General features: G+C 32.3%; 2 protein-coding genes across 4 annotated transcripts; both read right to left on the bottom strand.

Annotated features, from left to right (window-relative positions):
- Positions 1–780: 780 nt before the first annotated feature.
- Positions 781–16049, bottom strand: LOC114327318 (ubiquitin-40S ribosomal protein S27a). Of its 2 annotated transcripts, none has more exons than XM_028275905.1 (3): positions 15918–16049; positions 8914–9247; positions 781–1008 (listed from the first exon to the last, which is right to left on the bottom strand). In XM_028275905.1, exons 2-3 carry the CDS (start codon positions 9232–9234, stop codon positions 856–858), a joined length of 474 nt encoding a protein of 157 aa, XP_028131706.1. In that variant the 5' UTR covers positions 9235–9247; positions 15918–16049; the 3' UTR covers positions 781–855. The 2 variants fall into 2 exon arrangements, with proteins under 2 accessions (XP_028131706.1, XP_050500383.1); XM_050644426.1 differs by having other exon boundaries at positions 15830–15923.
- On the bottom strand, positions 14690–16034 carry LOC114327317 (ribosome biogenesis protein NSA2 homolog). Of its 2 annotated transcripts, none has more exons than XM_028275903.2 (2): positions 15918–16034; positions 14690–15532 (listed from the first exon to the last, which is right to left on the bottom strand). In XM_028275903.2, the coding sequence occupies exon 2, from the start codon at positions 15518–15520 to the stop codon at positions 14741–14743; it is 780 nt and encodes a 259-aa protein (XP_028131704.1). In that variant the 5' UTR covers positions 15521–15532; positions 15918–16034; the 3' UTR covers positions 14690–14740. The 2 variants fall into 2 exon arrangements, with proteins under 2 accessions (XP_028131704.1, XP_028131705.1); XM_028275904.2 differs by lacking the exon at positions 15918–16034 and adding an exon at positions 15634–15658.
- Positions 16050–17352: the final 1303 nt, after the last annotated feature.

Genomic DNA, 17352 nt, shown 5'->3' with positions numbered 1-17352 from the left:
AAATTTTAAACGCAGAATGAAAGACTAAATTATTACCGAGGGCCGAAAGTCCCTTAGAATAAATAAAAAGTTTATTTTGAATGAGATATTTGAGGTTGTTCTGAAGCTATTTCCTTGTGGCATTTTTATGATTAACTATTTATATGGGAAATAAGCCACAATTAAATTGAAAAAATAATTTTATTAGCGTTTCAACGCCCAAATCGTAGTATTTTATATTTTGACGACACCCGATTTGGGCGTCGAAACGATAATAAAATTATTTTTTCAATTTAATTGTGACTTATTTCCCATATAAATAGTTAATCAGAGATATTTGAAATTAAAAGTCACACTAAATTTTCTCTTAGTTTTTCACCCCTGTAACTTATTAAAATAAACATAGAAGTTCTCAGGGACTTTCGGCCCTCGCTAATAACGTAATCTTTCATTCTGCGTTTAAATTTTTCAAAAATACTTATTAGTTTTCTCTTCTCATGATTCGAAAAAAATGAATCCCATTTGAATAGCATTGGAGTAGAAACTATGTAGCGATCCCCTTAAAGATGTTCTTAACTATCTGTGACCTATGACAACAGAAAAAAAAGATCAACTCTAATAGCTAATATTTATACATTTTTGTCAGCTCTATTGCCTATTTTAATAATACTGGAAGTTTTGTTATTATTTTGTTATTTCATTATTTTCAACACCTGCGACACACTAGTATATTTAAACTCTTTAAAGTTACAGTTACTTAGTCCCAACAGTATGAAGTTATAACAGTAATAAACAACAAAGTCTTCCTCGAATATTTTATTCAAATAAACAAAGGTTTTTCTATTTTTTTCTTAAACAATATACAAGGACATATATCTATTTCTCATCTCCTGGTTTGGAGAAGACAAGAGTGTAACCGCACTTGCCACAGTAATGCCTGTCTTCCATGGCTGCCATGAAGACACCAGCTCCACATTGTTCAGCGGGGCATTCACGTCTCAATCGGTGGATTTTACCATTTTCGTCAACCTGAAACCAATATAAAATACTCTGTTAGAAATTTGATGAATCAAAAGATTTTCACACAAAAAACCATTTATAGCATGGAAGGTAAGATGTTAAATAACTGGGTGAGGTAAAATGTAGGTTTATGTGGTATAATCATCCTACTTTAACAAAGAAAAATGTGTAGCAAACCCATCAGCAGACTTTGGTTGCCAATATTATAAGAAGAAGTTACCAAAAGAATATACAAACAATAGCAGAGTAATAAGAAATTAGACTAAGAGCCGCTATAGGTGAAATTTCTTAATCATTTTAGGCACGACGGGACCCTATAACTTAAATAGTAGAACCTAAAAGAAAACATTTGAGCACTGTGCCGTCACTTTTCAGTGGCACATGCGTCTACAGTGGCGCATCAAACTTTCCACTTATGGACGGGATACATAAATTAAAAAATACCCTCCCTCATTACCAGAATTTAATTTTTTTCATTTTTTTAAGTTCTATGTGATTAAGACATAAGATTCATCGTAATTTTAACCCACCACCCCCTTCTCCCTGCCCCCACCATCAAAAACTTTATTTTTCGATTTTATTTTTTTTTGGTGGGATGCAAATCAATTTTAAAATTTCAAAAAATTCACACACATAGTTAAGGCTTTTATAAAACACGTCTATTTTTTATAGACCTGTAGGTTGAGTGTACATAACCTCAAAAAAATTTTAATGTTTTTTTTTTGGAAAAAAGTATATAACTTTTTTTTGGGGATAGCTGCAGATCTAATTTTTTCTTAGTCTTGTGTATTTTATCGAACACTATATTTCTAATTTTTTTCAGATTTTTCTGTAACGCTGGTCACCTTGAAAAATCCAAAAAACTGTTTTTTAAGGGGGTTTTGGGGGGGTTTGAACGTGTTTTTCTGATTTTTAAATATTCTAAAGAACTCAGTTACTTCAAGTTACATATAACCTATAAATACAAAATTGATTTGATATATTATGAAGTCTATCAAATAGGGAAAATCCCCCAAAACCCCCCAAAAAACAGTTTTTCGGATTTTTGAAGGTGGGGAGCCTTACGGAAAAATCTGAAAAAAATAAAAAATATAGTGTTTGATAAAACACATACGATTAAGAAAAAATTAGACCTGCAGCTATCCCTCAAAAAAAGTTATACGCTTTTTTGAAAAAAAAAATTCCTTTTAATTTTTTGAGGTTATGTACACTCTACCTATGGGTCTGTAAAAAATAGGCATGTTTTATAAAAGCCTCAGCTATGCGTGTGAATTTTTTGAAATTTTAAAATTGATTGCATCCCACCAAAAAAAATAAAAACGAAAAATGAAGTTTTTGATGGTGGGGGCAGGGGGAAGGGGGTGGTGGGTTAAAATTACGCTGAATCCTATGTGTTAATCACATAAAACTTAAAAAAATAAAAAAAATTGAATTCTGTTAGTAAGGGAGGGTAACTTTTAATTTATTTATCCCGTCCATAAGTGGAAAGTTTGATGCGCCACTGTCGACGCATGTGCCACTGAAAAGTGACGGCATAGTGTTCAAACCTTTTCTTTTAGGTTCTACTATTTAAGTTATAGGGTCCCATCGTGCCTAAAATGATTAAGAAATTTCACCTATAGCGGCTCTTAGTCTAAATCTGAGAAAAGTCATCTGCAATCATATACACAATACATATGGAACACACAATACACAAATAATATGTTACTTAACTTAAAACACAGCTACAATACATACAGAGCAGTGACAATTTGATATTCCTAGTGTAAAAAACACCACTCTCAGATGTTTACAACCATACACATGCTGTGGCCTACAAGATCAAGGTGAAGTATGTCGCTTTTTAAAAGACAACCTAATAATAACTTGTGATATAATCCTTCCAAGATTTTTTAAAAATAAAATCTTTTTTGAGAACAATTTTCGCAGTGGAAATTGAAACATCAAATATTAGTTATTTAAAAACGTAATTTTCATTATATCAATAATTGTGGCTCAATCCCACATAAACATAATATTTAAATTAGAAATGCAACAAGAAAGCAATTTCAAAAGTTAAGGTAAGGTAAAATGTACATACAGTCAAACCCGCTTATTGGAATAGCCTTCGTGCCAAGCAAAAATATTCTTATAACCGGGATATTCTAATAACCAATCATTGGTGGCCAGCCGTAATAAGTATACTGAATATACGTAATAATAGTACATACTATGTTAATAATATGTATGATATGGTTTTAGCTCTTTTTATGTCAATAATACAATAGCGTAACGTATTTATTAAAAAAGCAAATTACATTATATTATGTGGATGCATACAGTAATCAATATGAAATGTATGCATTATATATGAAATGTATGAAAATATTGACTGTTTAACAAAGAACTTTAGGTCTGATGACTATGTAATTATTTCAGCAGGTTATAATGATTTTGTTTCATATAGAAATCCTAGTATAAAACATGTTAATATGAAACTAAGACAATGTACTAACATGAACATAATGTTTCTCTCTGTTCCTACGGGAAATGATCCTAATGCCAAATATATTTCAAAATTTAATAACAAATTAAGTGACTTCTTAAGTGTTTTTAATTCATATTATGAGCACTCAATCTCATTCCTAAATGTAAATAATTCATATGGGCATACACTGAGGAACTATAGAATTTCATACCTGTTGGAGAATCAAATAAAACATTTTAAAAATAATAAAAATTTGATATTTATTCAGTTAAAAAATACAAAACCACCCAATGAACATAATTCAGAAAGCATAATTGTTTTAGATGATATTGGTGAAAATTGTTGCACTTTTACAAGACCAGAAAAAGATTTGGATTTTCAGTTAACGCCAATAATACAACTTCAGACTTAGAAACTGACAAGTCAGAATCTTCTTTTAATTTAACTTTTCTCTTATTTAATACTCAGTCAGCTAGAAATAAAATTGATGATTTATTTTTAATGTTAGAATATAATGACTTTCCCAGTGTTCTGTTATTGACTGAACACTGGCTAGAAGAAAATGAATACTTGTATATTCCCGAGTATTCCATGATTTCACATTTTTGTAGAACAAACTTTATACATGGGGGTACTGCTATTTTAGTACACAACTCTCTATTGCAAGAACTGGCTTTTGTTCAGATAAATTATGAGGATCTTATTGAAGAAAAACAATTTGAATTTTCAGTTGCACAAATAACAAATTTTGATATCTATATTATTTGCATCTACAGATCTCCAGCAACCAGTGTCCAGATTTTTTTGGAAAGGCTGGAGAACTTGTTGTTGAGGATTCCAAAGTTTAGTCAAATAATCCTGACGGGTGATTTTAATATTGACTTTCTGAACTATGATTGCAATGAAGTAAAGAAAATAAAAAACTTACTCACTTGTTTTAATTTAAAAATGCATGTTAATGAAGCAACACGTGTCACTAAATTGTCTAAAACTCTAATAGATTATTTCTGTTCTAACTTTGAGAAGGATTATGTTCAATGTATTGTATTTGACCCCAATCTGACAGACCATAAGGCAGTTGTTGCTTCTATCAAAATTAAGAAATTTAGTAAAGGTAAAGATAGTGTAAATAAATTTAAAATTGGTTGCCTGTATAGTAAATCTAACTTTGGTAAATTTAGATTAAAGTGCGAGAGTCTTGACTGGTATTCTCTCCTATCACAATCGTCTGAGCCATTTAAATCATTTCATAATACAATATGTGAATTTTTTGAAAGGTCTTTTCCTAAACAAAAGATTAAAATTAAAAATAGAAAACCTTGGATTATAAATGGCATTAAAAATTCCTGCAAAACCATGAGATCGCTCCATTATATCAAAAAATATTACCAAGATGAATGGTTTGTTACCTATTATAATCAATATAAAAAGATATACAGAAATGTTAGTAAAACTGCAAAAGAAAACTGCTACAAGCATAGAATAGAAAACTCCTCAAATGTAACTAGGGAAACTTGGTCTATAATAAATGAATTAAGGGGTAAACACAGATCAGGTAATAGTCATCACACTCCACTTCCAAATGACTGTAATGAATTTTACTGTAGCATAGCCGAAACTTTAACAGCACAGTTGAGACATGGTACAGATCCTTTGTCATATCTGAAGAAAACAGAAGTTATGTGTCCCTTCATAATTTATGATACTAATGTTGAGGAATTGAAAGAGATATTTAAATCAATCAGAAACAAAAACTCTTCGGGTTATGATGACATCTCTATAAGATTTTTCAATAATCTACCAAACTCTGCTTTGGATGTTTTATGTATTTTAATTAATGATAGTTTTAATGCTGGCACATTTCCCGATTTCCTGAAGATAAATGTTGTAATTCCATTGCACAAGGGTGGAGATCACATAAACCCTTCCAATTACAGGCCAATTTCTCTGATACCTACGTTGGCAAAAATAATAGAGAAAATTGTTAAAGCAAGATTAATACAATTTTTAGAGGTTAACCAACTACTAAGTCCGAAACAGTTTGGTTTCCGTGGTAACACTGGCACGACCGACGCGATTTTCAGTTTTTTAGAGATAGCTTACAATAATATTAATTTAGGCGAGATGGTTGCGGCAGTGTTCTGTGATTTAACGAAGGCTTTTGACTGTGTCAATCATGGTTTGCTGCTGCAGAAGCTTAAACACTACGGAATTAAAGATAAGTCACTGAGTTGGATGGAGTCATATTTGTCGGGTAGGAGTCAGTTTGTTAGAACAGACTGTGACTCTGACTTGATGAATGTAACTTGGGGAGTGCCCCAAGGCTCGGTATTGGGACCAGTTCTGTTTTTGGTATATATAAACGATTTAGCCTACCTTGATGTATCTGCTCATTTCACCCTTTATGCAGATGATACCACTCTTATATGGCATGCTAAAGATTTGAATGTCTTACGCCAATCTGTAGGTAGGGAACTCTTTAATGATTGGAAATTGGTGCACGGCGAACTTTTTGACATTAAACACTTCTAAAACCAAGCTTCTGTGTTTTAAACATGTTATGCCTGAATTACATCTGGAACTTGAACCTCAGCTGTCCGTCAGGTTTCTTGGCCTGAATATTGATCCTGACCTTAAATTTAAATCGCATATCGAAGCCTTGAATTCAAAACTTGCATCTGGATGCTATGCAATACGGTCGACTAGAAGGGAGCTTGGTTTTGCCCAAGCAAGAACTGTGTACTTTGCACTAGTAGAGTCACATCTTAGATTCGCAATTCAGTTTTGGGGAGCGTGTAGTCAGGAGCTTTTCAGTAGTGTGTTTTTGCTTCAAAAAAAGGCAGTACGCCTGTTGTGCCAGGTAAATTCTAGAGAAACGTGTAAACCTTTATTTATTAAACACAGTATCCTTACACTTGTATCTCTTTTCATTTTGGAAACGGCAAGCATTATTTTTAAGAATAAACATCTATATGAAAATAATAATCGATCTGGACGATTTGCTAGCAATTTAGCTTTGATTACACCTAGAAGCACACTAGTCAAAGACTCATTTCCTAGTGGATTCACTAAATAGTGAAATAAAAAATTTGGAAACTATTAGAAAGTTTAGAAATTCATTAGATAGACTGCTCGCTAAGAGGGCCTATTATGATCTGACAGAATTTTTTGAGGACCATTGGAGCTGATGTATTTGTGATCTTGTGTATATTTTTTTACAGCTTGTAGTTTGTTTGTTTTTTATTTTTGACAATACTACATATTTTGTAGTTGTTATATAATGTAAATGTGTTATGTGTTATATTTTATATTTAGTCATATTTTGATTTGATTTGTTTGTTTAAAACTCTTAAACAGTGTTTGTCAACAAGATTTTTTCTTGGACAATAAACATATATTCTCTCTCTCTCTCTCTCTATAGATTATGTAAATATTTTCGTATTAAAATACATAATACAGTAATCCCTCTTCAACCGCGGGGGTTACGTTCCGAAGAGAAAAGTGTGGTTGGTGAAACCGTGGTTGGCGAGGGATCCACGATCCAAAGAAGAATATGACATATAATCCCAATTTGGATACGTATATTAGTACATAGAAAGAAATGTGATGAAATTATGTACATTATATATAAATGAAACCATAAAATAAGCAGTTAGTCATATCAACAAAAATAAAGACGCACAGATCAGCGTCTACATTCGCCGCTATTTTAAACCTTCCGAACTATAAACTAATTGCCGTAGTATTACTACTAAAAACAAGCGCAAGTAGCGTATCATAAGTAATTTAACGCGACTGGTCAAATTATAAAAATAATAAAATATTCTCATTAAAGATTCAACAAATATCGCAACCGCGGATAAGCGAAACCGCGGTTGATGAGTCCGCGGATAACGAGGTATTACTGTATACTTTTATTTATTTAGTCTTGAAAAATAATCAGTAATTGTAGCTTGTTTTTTTGTTACATAAAATACTAGTCACTTTTGTTGCTCTGAATTATAAAAATTAGAAAAATTTACAATGGTTTGGCCATCCAGAAAACGTTTTATAACTTTACAAGCGAATAGGATGGGCGAACTGTTTCTTAAAAATTTTATAACAGGCAACTGGTGGCAATATGTATAGTTTGTAGACAAAGGAAATTATTTAACGACTGTAGACGATTGTCAGTAAACGATTGAATTGGTACTCATAACAACGCAATAAAATATTTATTACCTATCTGACAAACCCAAATAATATAAATAAAGCAGCACTACAGGTCTTCGAAGCCCTTGACGAGAAACCATAGTACAAGACATAATTTAAATTTTTATGAAATTCGAAATCGTAGGTAAAAATGTATTCGTTGGCCTGAAAAATATTCTAATAAGCTGTATTGATTTATTAATACGTATTCCAATAAACAGATAAATTTATTAAGGAGTAAATGGAAACATTTCGGGATCTCGAATTTATATTCCATAAACCGGGATATTCCTATAACACTGGTACTCTAATAAGCTGGCTCAACTGTATTATATGTAATGTTGATATCTCTACTTTTGGTAATGTGAGGTAGTAACCTTTTAGAGGTACCTCTACTGTTTTATATCATCTTAAGATGTAACAAGTGTAACATTAACAATATTGATCTGTATGATAATGAACAGATATATCAATAAAACATACAACCCATCGTAGAATGGGCCATAGAACCAAAAAGGGAGAAACAACAGTGTTTCAACCAGGAATGTGAACAAAACTCACAACGGAAAGCCAATAAAATATTGGGGATACTAAGAAAACCCACTAGAAGAGAGCAGCAAAGAACACAAATAAACTTTGACAAACGAAAAGCTCTTAAAAAAAAAACAGTATTTATAAACAAGAATATAGCAACTTGAGTAAAAACAGTCAAAAACTTCATATTGATAAATTTCAAATCGCTCTCCTGAAAAACTGATATTTTGGACATAGGACGTAGTACACATTTATCCTGGGATAAAAATATGGAAGCTAGACATGAATGCCAAGTCAGCGAAGTCACCGGTATTGAAAGGACTATCTTTAGGCCTTGTAGAAAAGAAGACAACAGGGGAATGGAAAAGACAGAATCAGAAACTGCAGACACTATGGAGATAAGAAATTTGCAACAAGATAAATCAAATAAAATATACTAAGGGCATGTACTAAGATCTAGTGAGGAAAGACCCCTTCAATAAATTTTGGGAAATGACATGACAGATAAGTTGGTCACTCAAGTAAAAGATGAAAGAATACAGTAACAGCTGGTCTATGCAAAATAGGAGTACAATAATTGGAGATAACTGTACAAGACCTGTAACAAAAAATAGTAAACTGATTAAGATGATTGTTAATGTATGTAGATAATGTAATGTTTTTTAAAAATAAAATCATTTTTTAAATATTTTATTACATAAAAATCTCATTTAAGTATTTACCTTATAAAATTTCAATACAGCTAACTTAACCTTCTTCTTCTTGTGCTTGATTTTCTTGGGGGTGGAGTAATTCTTCTTCTTACGTTTCTTAGCACCTCCTCTCAATCTCAACACCAAGTGAAGGGTTGATTCTTTTTGAATATTATAGTCAGACAAGGTACGACCATCTTCGAGTTGTTTTCCAGCGAAGATGAGACGTTGCTGGTCTGGGGGAATTCCTTCTTTATCCTGGATTTTAGCTTTCACATTTTCGATAGTATCTGAGGGCTCGACCTCAAGAGTGATGGTCTTACCCGTTAAGGTTTTAACGAAGATCTGCATTTTGGGGAGTCAACTATAAGAAAAAAAAAGTACAGATTAATAAAATCATATGGTCCATAAACACAATACAGTTTTCAAAAAGCAAATTATAATTTCTGAACAGTAATTTACTGTTTTATCCAAATCAAAGAAATGCCAATTTTTACAATCATGGTACCTAGAATTTCATACCAGGGTTTGGTGAATAAAAAATACATTTTTTTCTTTACTAAGGGGTCGCATAGTGAAGGAATAATTTCTCTGAAAAACCACACCTTGATCTGTGACATTATTGGCCCTCTCAATCAAAATACTATTAAGTTGTAATTAAACACCATAGTCTCAAGAGATTTGTCATCTGCATATGCTACGACTTCACAGTCAATCAAGAATCTGATAAAATCAACAACAAAAACTGCAAACTGAAGGCATTTTGGGGCACCACAGAGCTAAAAACACATTCTGTTAGAAGTAGAGTCCTTCAGTTTGACACACAAAGTTCAGTCTTGCATATAACTCTTCAACTAGTAAGAAGTTTGCCTCACTCCAAAAAATTCCAATTTATGCAGTAAAAAACAATGATCTACCCAAAGTAGAAGTCGGTATAAATATAATCCACCAGAGAACTGTTTTCCAATGCATTTATATTGCAATCAGTTTAAGCTAGTAGATTAGTAGAAGAACTACCAGCTAGGAAGGCAAGCTAAGCTGTATGCAGCTGATCCTTCAGATTAACAGTCAAAAAATCAGTCCCTGAAACCTCGAAAATTTTAGGAATACCAGAAAGAATTGTTATGGAATGATAATTAGAAATCAATTATTTATCACCAGATTTGTGTATGGGGTTAACCAAGACTCTCTTAACACATTCCCTGCCTATTGAAGAGGATGAAACTCAGTTAGGAGCCATTTTGTTAAACAGTACTTGACGGAACTCACTGTATCACTCTGGAGTGTGAACTGCACTTGACTGAAGTAACCAGATCATGTGCCGGTTCGGCTGCTGATGGGTTAAGTGACCCTTGGTCAGAAATTTATCAACAATAAGTCACTAGGTCTACATAAAGAGAATGCACAATTCGTTAAAAACAGGTTAGATATTCTATCTGTACCAGGACCTTTATTGGTATAAGACCCTATGTATAATGTCACCATAAACTAAAAAACAATTTGAGAAAAAAATTTATAAAAGTAACATAACTGTTGAAAAAACAATGGGAACAACAGTATAACACTTACAAAATTACTCAATAGATAAAAAGAATTCAAAACTGAAGAAAACACAAACACTATCACAATATGTAGTTATTTAACACAACATTATTTAACACAACAATGAATTACTGAATAAAAATGAGTAGAACAGTACAATATGATTTGTAATTGAACAGTTATTTTATCATCCATTAAACAAAGAATACATCAAACTGTGTCATCGTTAAATGTTCTCTTTCAAATCAAAAGCTTTTGTCACAATATTATTGTTACCTAATTCTAGGCTGGTGTTTGTTGCAAAAGCTGAAATATTTAATAGATGTTTATTTTTTTTATTGTGGTATTGATCTATCAAAAAAAAAGTAAAAAGCTTCAGACCAACTGAAAATTATTAACCTTTAAACGCCCAACCTTTTTTAGGTTTCATGTATGCCCAAGGGTGGGTAAAAAATGTCCACCTAGAAAATGGCTAATATATTTATTAAGAGTTGTTGGAAATGGATTAAACTTAAGAATCTTATACTTAATAAACACAGCATCTTCTAAAATATCAATATAAACAATTTACAAACCTTACAATAAAATTACAATGTACATCAAAATTAACATACCAGTAAAAGGCAGTAATTCAGATTTGTCGATTTTCTCCACATTCTTCCTTTCAGTCTCCTCATTGGCGGATAGTTATGTCGATTATGTAAATATACATCGATAATTATATGGATTATGCTCCTACCAACGAGAAATTATATAGAAACCTTTAGTAACAAGTTTTACCAAGGGTGTACTTTTTGTACACACCCATATTTAACTGATATTACTTTTATTTTCAAAAATATCGGTAGAACCAAATTAACATTCGATAAAGGGCTGTCTTTTTAACAATAAATAATTTTTGAAAAAATTTTAAACACGTAATAAATATGTTACAAGGGAATACGCATTAGGTGGACATTTTTTACCCACCCTTGGGCGTTTAAGGGTTAATACTTAGTTCCATAGTTGCCAAAAGGTAGAAGAAAAGTGTATTACTCATCTCATATCAGGACATATAGAGGGCCGGACGCAGACTCTTAATACTTTATGGTAGGAGCGAGAATAAAATAGATTATTCTGAAGAACTTAAACACAGAAAAACTAAGAATGAATAGAGCTATAAGGTTAACACATTCACGGACATATCTTCATATAGTCATGTCCCTTTATAAGTGTCTGCATATGCAGTCTTTTCCGTGAATGTGTTAATGAAAGAAAGTAATTACACATAAGCATTAAGGCTATGGGTACATAATTCGCAAATATTTTACGTGTATCCCTACTTTTTCTGTCTTTACACGGCAAATTACGTGTAGTAAAATTCACACTGGTGTGGATATGTAAACATTACTAGAATGTCATTCTACTTGAAAATGTCATAATTAATTTAAAGAGATGGCTTTTGAATGTTCTTGGATAACTGTTATTTTTATAATTGCAAATTATTAATTCAGTTAATAAATGTGATAATTTTTTCACTAACTATGTTTTCAGTGATTGTAATAATTTATTTGTACAACAAAAACTAATAATCAATCGAGAAAAGAGGAAAAGTGTTAAAGTGATTTTTTAATAATATGTTGTTATTTTGGAACGCTTACAATTTTGAACATCTCTAACAACAAAATACTTGGATCACAGAATATATCTGATGTATTCTCTGCTTGGATCTTTCACAAATAATACACAATAAATAACTTTTTATTAAGTTCACGTCTTAAATCAATTGTTTATCAAATACACTATATATCAATAATATTTAATCAATTTCTCAAAATATTCCCGATGCAATGTCAAATATTTAAAATTGTCACTGATTGTCAGTGTCTGACTGACAATATATGCTGACAATATTATATTCGGTTGAGTGCGTTGTAAGACAAAGACAGATTTGGAAAATATTACCACGGCATTGTGTTCATTTTTTTCAAATCCTGAAAAAACCAATATAATATTTTTGAAAAATTTAAACGCAGAATGAAAGACTAAATTATTACCGAGGGCCGAAAGTCCCTTAGAATAAATAAAAAGTTTATTTTGAATGAGATATTTGAATTTAAAAATCACACTAAATTTTCTCTTAGTTTTTTCACCCCTGTAACTTATTAAAATAAACATTGTAGAAGTTCTCAGGGACTTTCGGCCCTCGCTAATAACGTAATCTTTCATTCTGCGTTTAAATTTTTCCAAAATACTTATTAGTTTTCTCAGGATTTGAAAAAAATGAATCCCCATTTGAATAGCATTGCAGCCGAAAATACGTTCCGATCCTCTTAAACGAGGAAAATGAAGAACAGTGTTGAATCAGATGGACAAATCTGAGTTATATGCAGAGCCCAGCATAAGGAGGCATAGGCTGGAAGCTACAAGTTATAAGAACCCAATGACTACAATGGCCAGGACACATCCAGAAGATCTACTACCAAAAATACTATTATCACATACAATAGGACATTAACCTAGAATAAGGTGGAAAATGGTTGTACAAGATATTCCACTCAACATCACAAATTGAGGGTCTAGGACATTTCGCCGTTGCCATTTCGTTGTTAGCATTCGTACTTATAATTTCGGGATGATCATTACCTGTATATAAGTTTTGAATGGTTTTCGAACGATTATATACTATCACTTTTGCAAAATGAAGTTTTTTATTTTTGATACAGTAAAAACAATTGAAATTGATATCAATTTTCTCAATATTGTTTATTTCCGGGAATCTGAAAGTAGTCATATTTATCTATTTAATGATATATTCTAATTATACTCTTGTTTATTGTCCCTAATTTGTACTGAAGTATTTCCCTGACATTTAGTATAAAAAAGGCTAGTATGTTATCACATTCTTGTAAACTTAACCAATGCCGGGATGGCGATGGCGAACTGGCTCGACGCTGAAACGGCCGATGGCGATGTGGCTCAACGGCGACGGCGAAACGTCCCAGTCCGCAAATTGAAGGATGAAAGCAATAGAGAAAAAAAAAATGAAAATGAATCGTCCAGGATTTGAACCCGCGATCTCTGGTCCTATGCTATACCAACCGAGCTATCAAGCCCCGTGCTATTGATGAGTCGGATATAATTACACATCACGGTGACAAATACATCAAAGTGAAGAATAAAAATAGATATTTTATTATCTTACGCCCGTGGAAGACAAAGCCAAAGACACAAAAATTATAATAAATAATACATTTACTAAGAACACTAATATATTCTTTTAATGACTTATTTGCGCTGATACATACATAATTTGAAAGATTAGCAATGAACTACATACTGTCTGTCTGCGCATGCGCCAGGAAATTATAAAATTTTACCCTTGATTGTAAAGAAGTTCAAAAATATTTCAAAAAACATATTTAACAAATTACTCAAAGATGCAAATTTTTTTAAGGTTACAATAATTGATAGTTCAAACAGAAACGAAATCAAACTGACTCCAGTATGTGTTCATTATTTTAAGCAAAATGAAGGTGTCAACGAGAAACTTTTATTTTTTGATGAACTTCCGGGTGAAACATCTGATCTTTTAGTAGAACATGTTTTAAAATGTATTAAAAAGTACTCTATTGATTCAAAAGTACAGTAGAGCGTCGATAATCCGAACCCTGGTAATCCGAACGCAAAAAAAAATTATAAAATTAAAAAATATGACAATATGGGCAAAACATGACTGCGGATTTTTGTTTTGTTTATGCAGAAATACATACAATACATTTGTTTATTATGCAGGTGTTTTATTCCTTGTAACTAAAACTTATGTACGTACTATGTTTATGAGCTTTGTATGTATTTTGAACATATGTTCGATAACGAAACAATTTGATAATCCGAACTACCCCTGTACCAATTAGTTCAGATTATCAACGCTCTACTGTAGTTTGCCTTTGTGCTGATAATACTAATACTAACTTTGGGGGTGTCAAAAGGCAAGGATATGTTTTTTTTACTTGGACTACCCCTGTCCGGATTTGGCCTTAATAAATTATGGTAACCCTAGCTATGGGCCTACTAGGCTAGACATACTAATTATTATTAGATATGAAAAATATAAGAGAATTGAAATAAAGCAGAAAATAAAAAAATTTCCGAAGATGGAACAGGCGCGAGCCTATTAAGGAAGCAGGAAGAAGAAATAAAGCATAGACATACTTTATACTTACTTTTGCTTTAAGACAATCAACATTTTTGCTGTAATAAGGCTCAAATGAAATAAAATAAGTCAAAAATATAAATTTTTATTATAAAGAACACCTAACCTACAAGAACAGACTTAAACTAACAGTACAGCATTAATACATCCATCATTTTCTGGATTATTGGTAACCTGGGCGTATTTTCCCCAAACTACTTTACCAGCTTGCGTAACCAAACCCAATTCCGAAATATTGACTTCGATAACTGTACCCTTAGTAATAACACCTAAACTTGTAAACATCGGCGAACTAGGATTCTTCTTGACATCAATGATAGGTAAACAGAAGGTTGCTTTAAGTTCTGGATGGGTGACATGGGCCTTCTTGAATCTAAGTGCCATTGGTCTGATGAATCTTTCAAATTTCGGAGGCTTCCTCGTGAATCCTTCTCCGACAAACGTAACTTTGGTTACCATTCTCTTCCAAGCTTTCCTTTTAGTTTTTCCTGATTTGACGACTTTTAGCACCTCAGCATCGGCTTGAGCTCTCACTTTTGGAATTGGCACATCCCATTTACCAGCTTTTTCTTTACGTTTTTGTTTAATCATATTAGACAAAACCTTAGCTCTAGATTGTACATCACGATCCAACAGATAAACAGGCAAGGCACCCTCCGAAACCTTTTCTGTTGTTTTCTTGATTTTCTTCTCTTCATGAGCCTTGATTTTCTTTTTCATCTGAATCTTTTCATTTCTGCGTTCTTTGTTAAAGATCTTGGCTTTAATACCGCGAAGGCTTCGGGCTACTTGCGCTCTTTTGTGGGGCTCTCTGGCCTCCTTCTTTCTTTTTCTTTCTTCATAATCAAGTCTGCGACCATACAACTTGCGATGGCGCTCAATATACTCGTTCTGCGGCATTATGGAGAGAATCTGCAACCAAAAGAAATACAGAGTTGATCAATCAGGAATTATAGCCATATTCACTCTCTGAATATGACTATAACCAAAAATATTTAAGATATCTAACTTACCTCAAAACTATAGGTTATGATTGACTACAATAGTCATATTCATAGAGTTTATAACAATTTCACTAAATATAGGTGCGTTATTTCGAAAACTCAAAACACGAAAATGTTCATATTGTGAAACCATGTGCAAATTTACTAAGCACTTTTTAGAAGCAAAAGGCTTTAAAACGAATACAGAAATCTAATAAATAATTACCTAATGGTAAAATATATAACAACTTCTAACTATAGTTTAATATTTAACTACTAATATTAAACAAATTAAGATAAATTCAAATACATACCGACTACTCCACCATAACACGCTGTAAAAAGAACTACTTGACAATTGACAAAGGGAAATGACGAGTTGACAGATATACTACTTCCTTTTGATGACAATTGGTATGTGAATGTTGAAACCACATACATATTTTAGTGCTCTTAAAAGACAACAGAATTTGTTATTTTGTCTGGAAAATCATTGGAATGCATTGGACTATAAAAGCCTATCATAAAATGCTTTAATAATGCTCACATAAAACAAATTAACGGTTTAGTTGAACAATTTCAAGTTTCAGTACCAACCTAAACATTTAAAAAACACCTGTAGCCATGATACTAAATAAAGTATGGTTTGTGTATGTATGCATGTATCACATGTATGTACAATATGTATGGTTTGTGCCTGTAGCCGTACAGTACAACAACGTACAACCACCGGTGTTCGGTGCATAAAATGGTTATACAACCATTGTACAACAGATGTTACACCTTAGGCCGGCTTTACATTTAGGTGTACTTGGATCTGAGTACTCGGAGTGAATCTCGGAAGTAACGACTTCTCGGAACCTTTTGCTAAGTAGTTGGATACAAGTACGGATCGAAGTAGGATGCAATCCATGATACTATAAACACCTATAAATAACAAATAATGTTATTTGTAGTATCACGATGCAATCCAAGTAGCAATATGAGAGCATGTAAATCATTGAGTTAAAGTTGATTTCATGTAATTGAGTCATGTAATCGAATGAACTATCTTTTAATAAAGTCGTCCCAGGAACGCAACTCATAAATATTGGCAATATAATTTTAAAGTCTTCTACTTTAAAATGTGTAATATATGTCTGAATTGTCGATATGAATGAGTCAGATTAAATTAAATTATTAGAAGAATGTTTTTTACTACGCTGTGTCTAGGTACACGCTAACGTGTACGCAAATAAAAAAGTTAGGTACACGCTTAAACGTCATTAAGTCAGTGACGTCATTATTTAGCGTGTACTATGACTGGGTTTTTTGGTACACGCTAATTTGAGCCGCGTCTATGCTGTGGTATTAAGTATCTGTACGTATTGCGAGTGTCAAGGCCGCGTCCCACGATCAAATAATTTGATCAAACTCGTTTGAGCAAACTGAAAGTGACAGTTAGTGACGTCACATCCTGAGTGTTCATTGTGGATAGTAATGAAAAATTTTAATTTTAAATAAAGTACAAACAAGTTAGACAACTCAATACAAAAAATTTGATCAAGCTAGACTGATAGTGAGAGCACAGATTTTTAGAATTTCAAAAAAACTGCAATTATGACGTCACTTTGACGTACTTCCTCAAGTACGTCAAGTTTGCTCAAACTGTTTGATCAAATTATTTAATGGTGAGACGCGGCCTTCAGAGTGTGGTTAGAATTTGTCTAATCGCGTTATGTTTACACTTTAATATTGATTTATAAAGAG

This window comes from Diabrotica virgifera, chromosome 2 (genome assembly GCF_917563875.1).
Source record: "Diabrotica virgifera virgifera chromosome 2, PGI_DIABVI_V3a".
NCBI classification, from domain to species: domain Eukaryota; kingdom Metazoa; phylum Arthropoda; class Insecta; order Coleoptera; family Chrysomelidae; genus Diabrotica; species Diabrotica virgifera.
The sequence above is the reverse complement of the archived record's forward strand: the minus strand, read 5'-3'. Positions and strand labels throughout refer to the sequence as shown.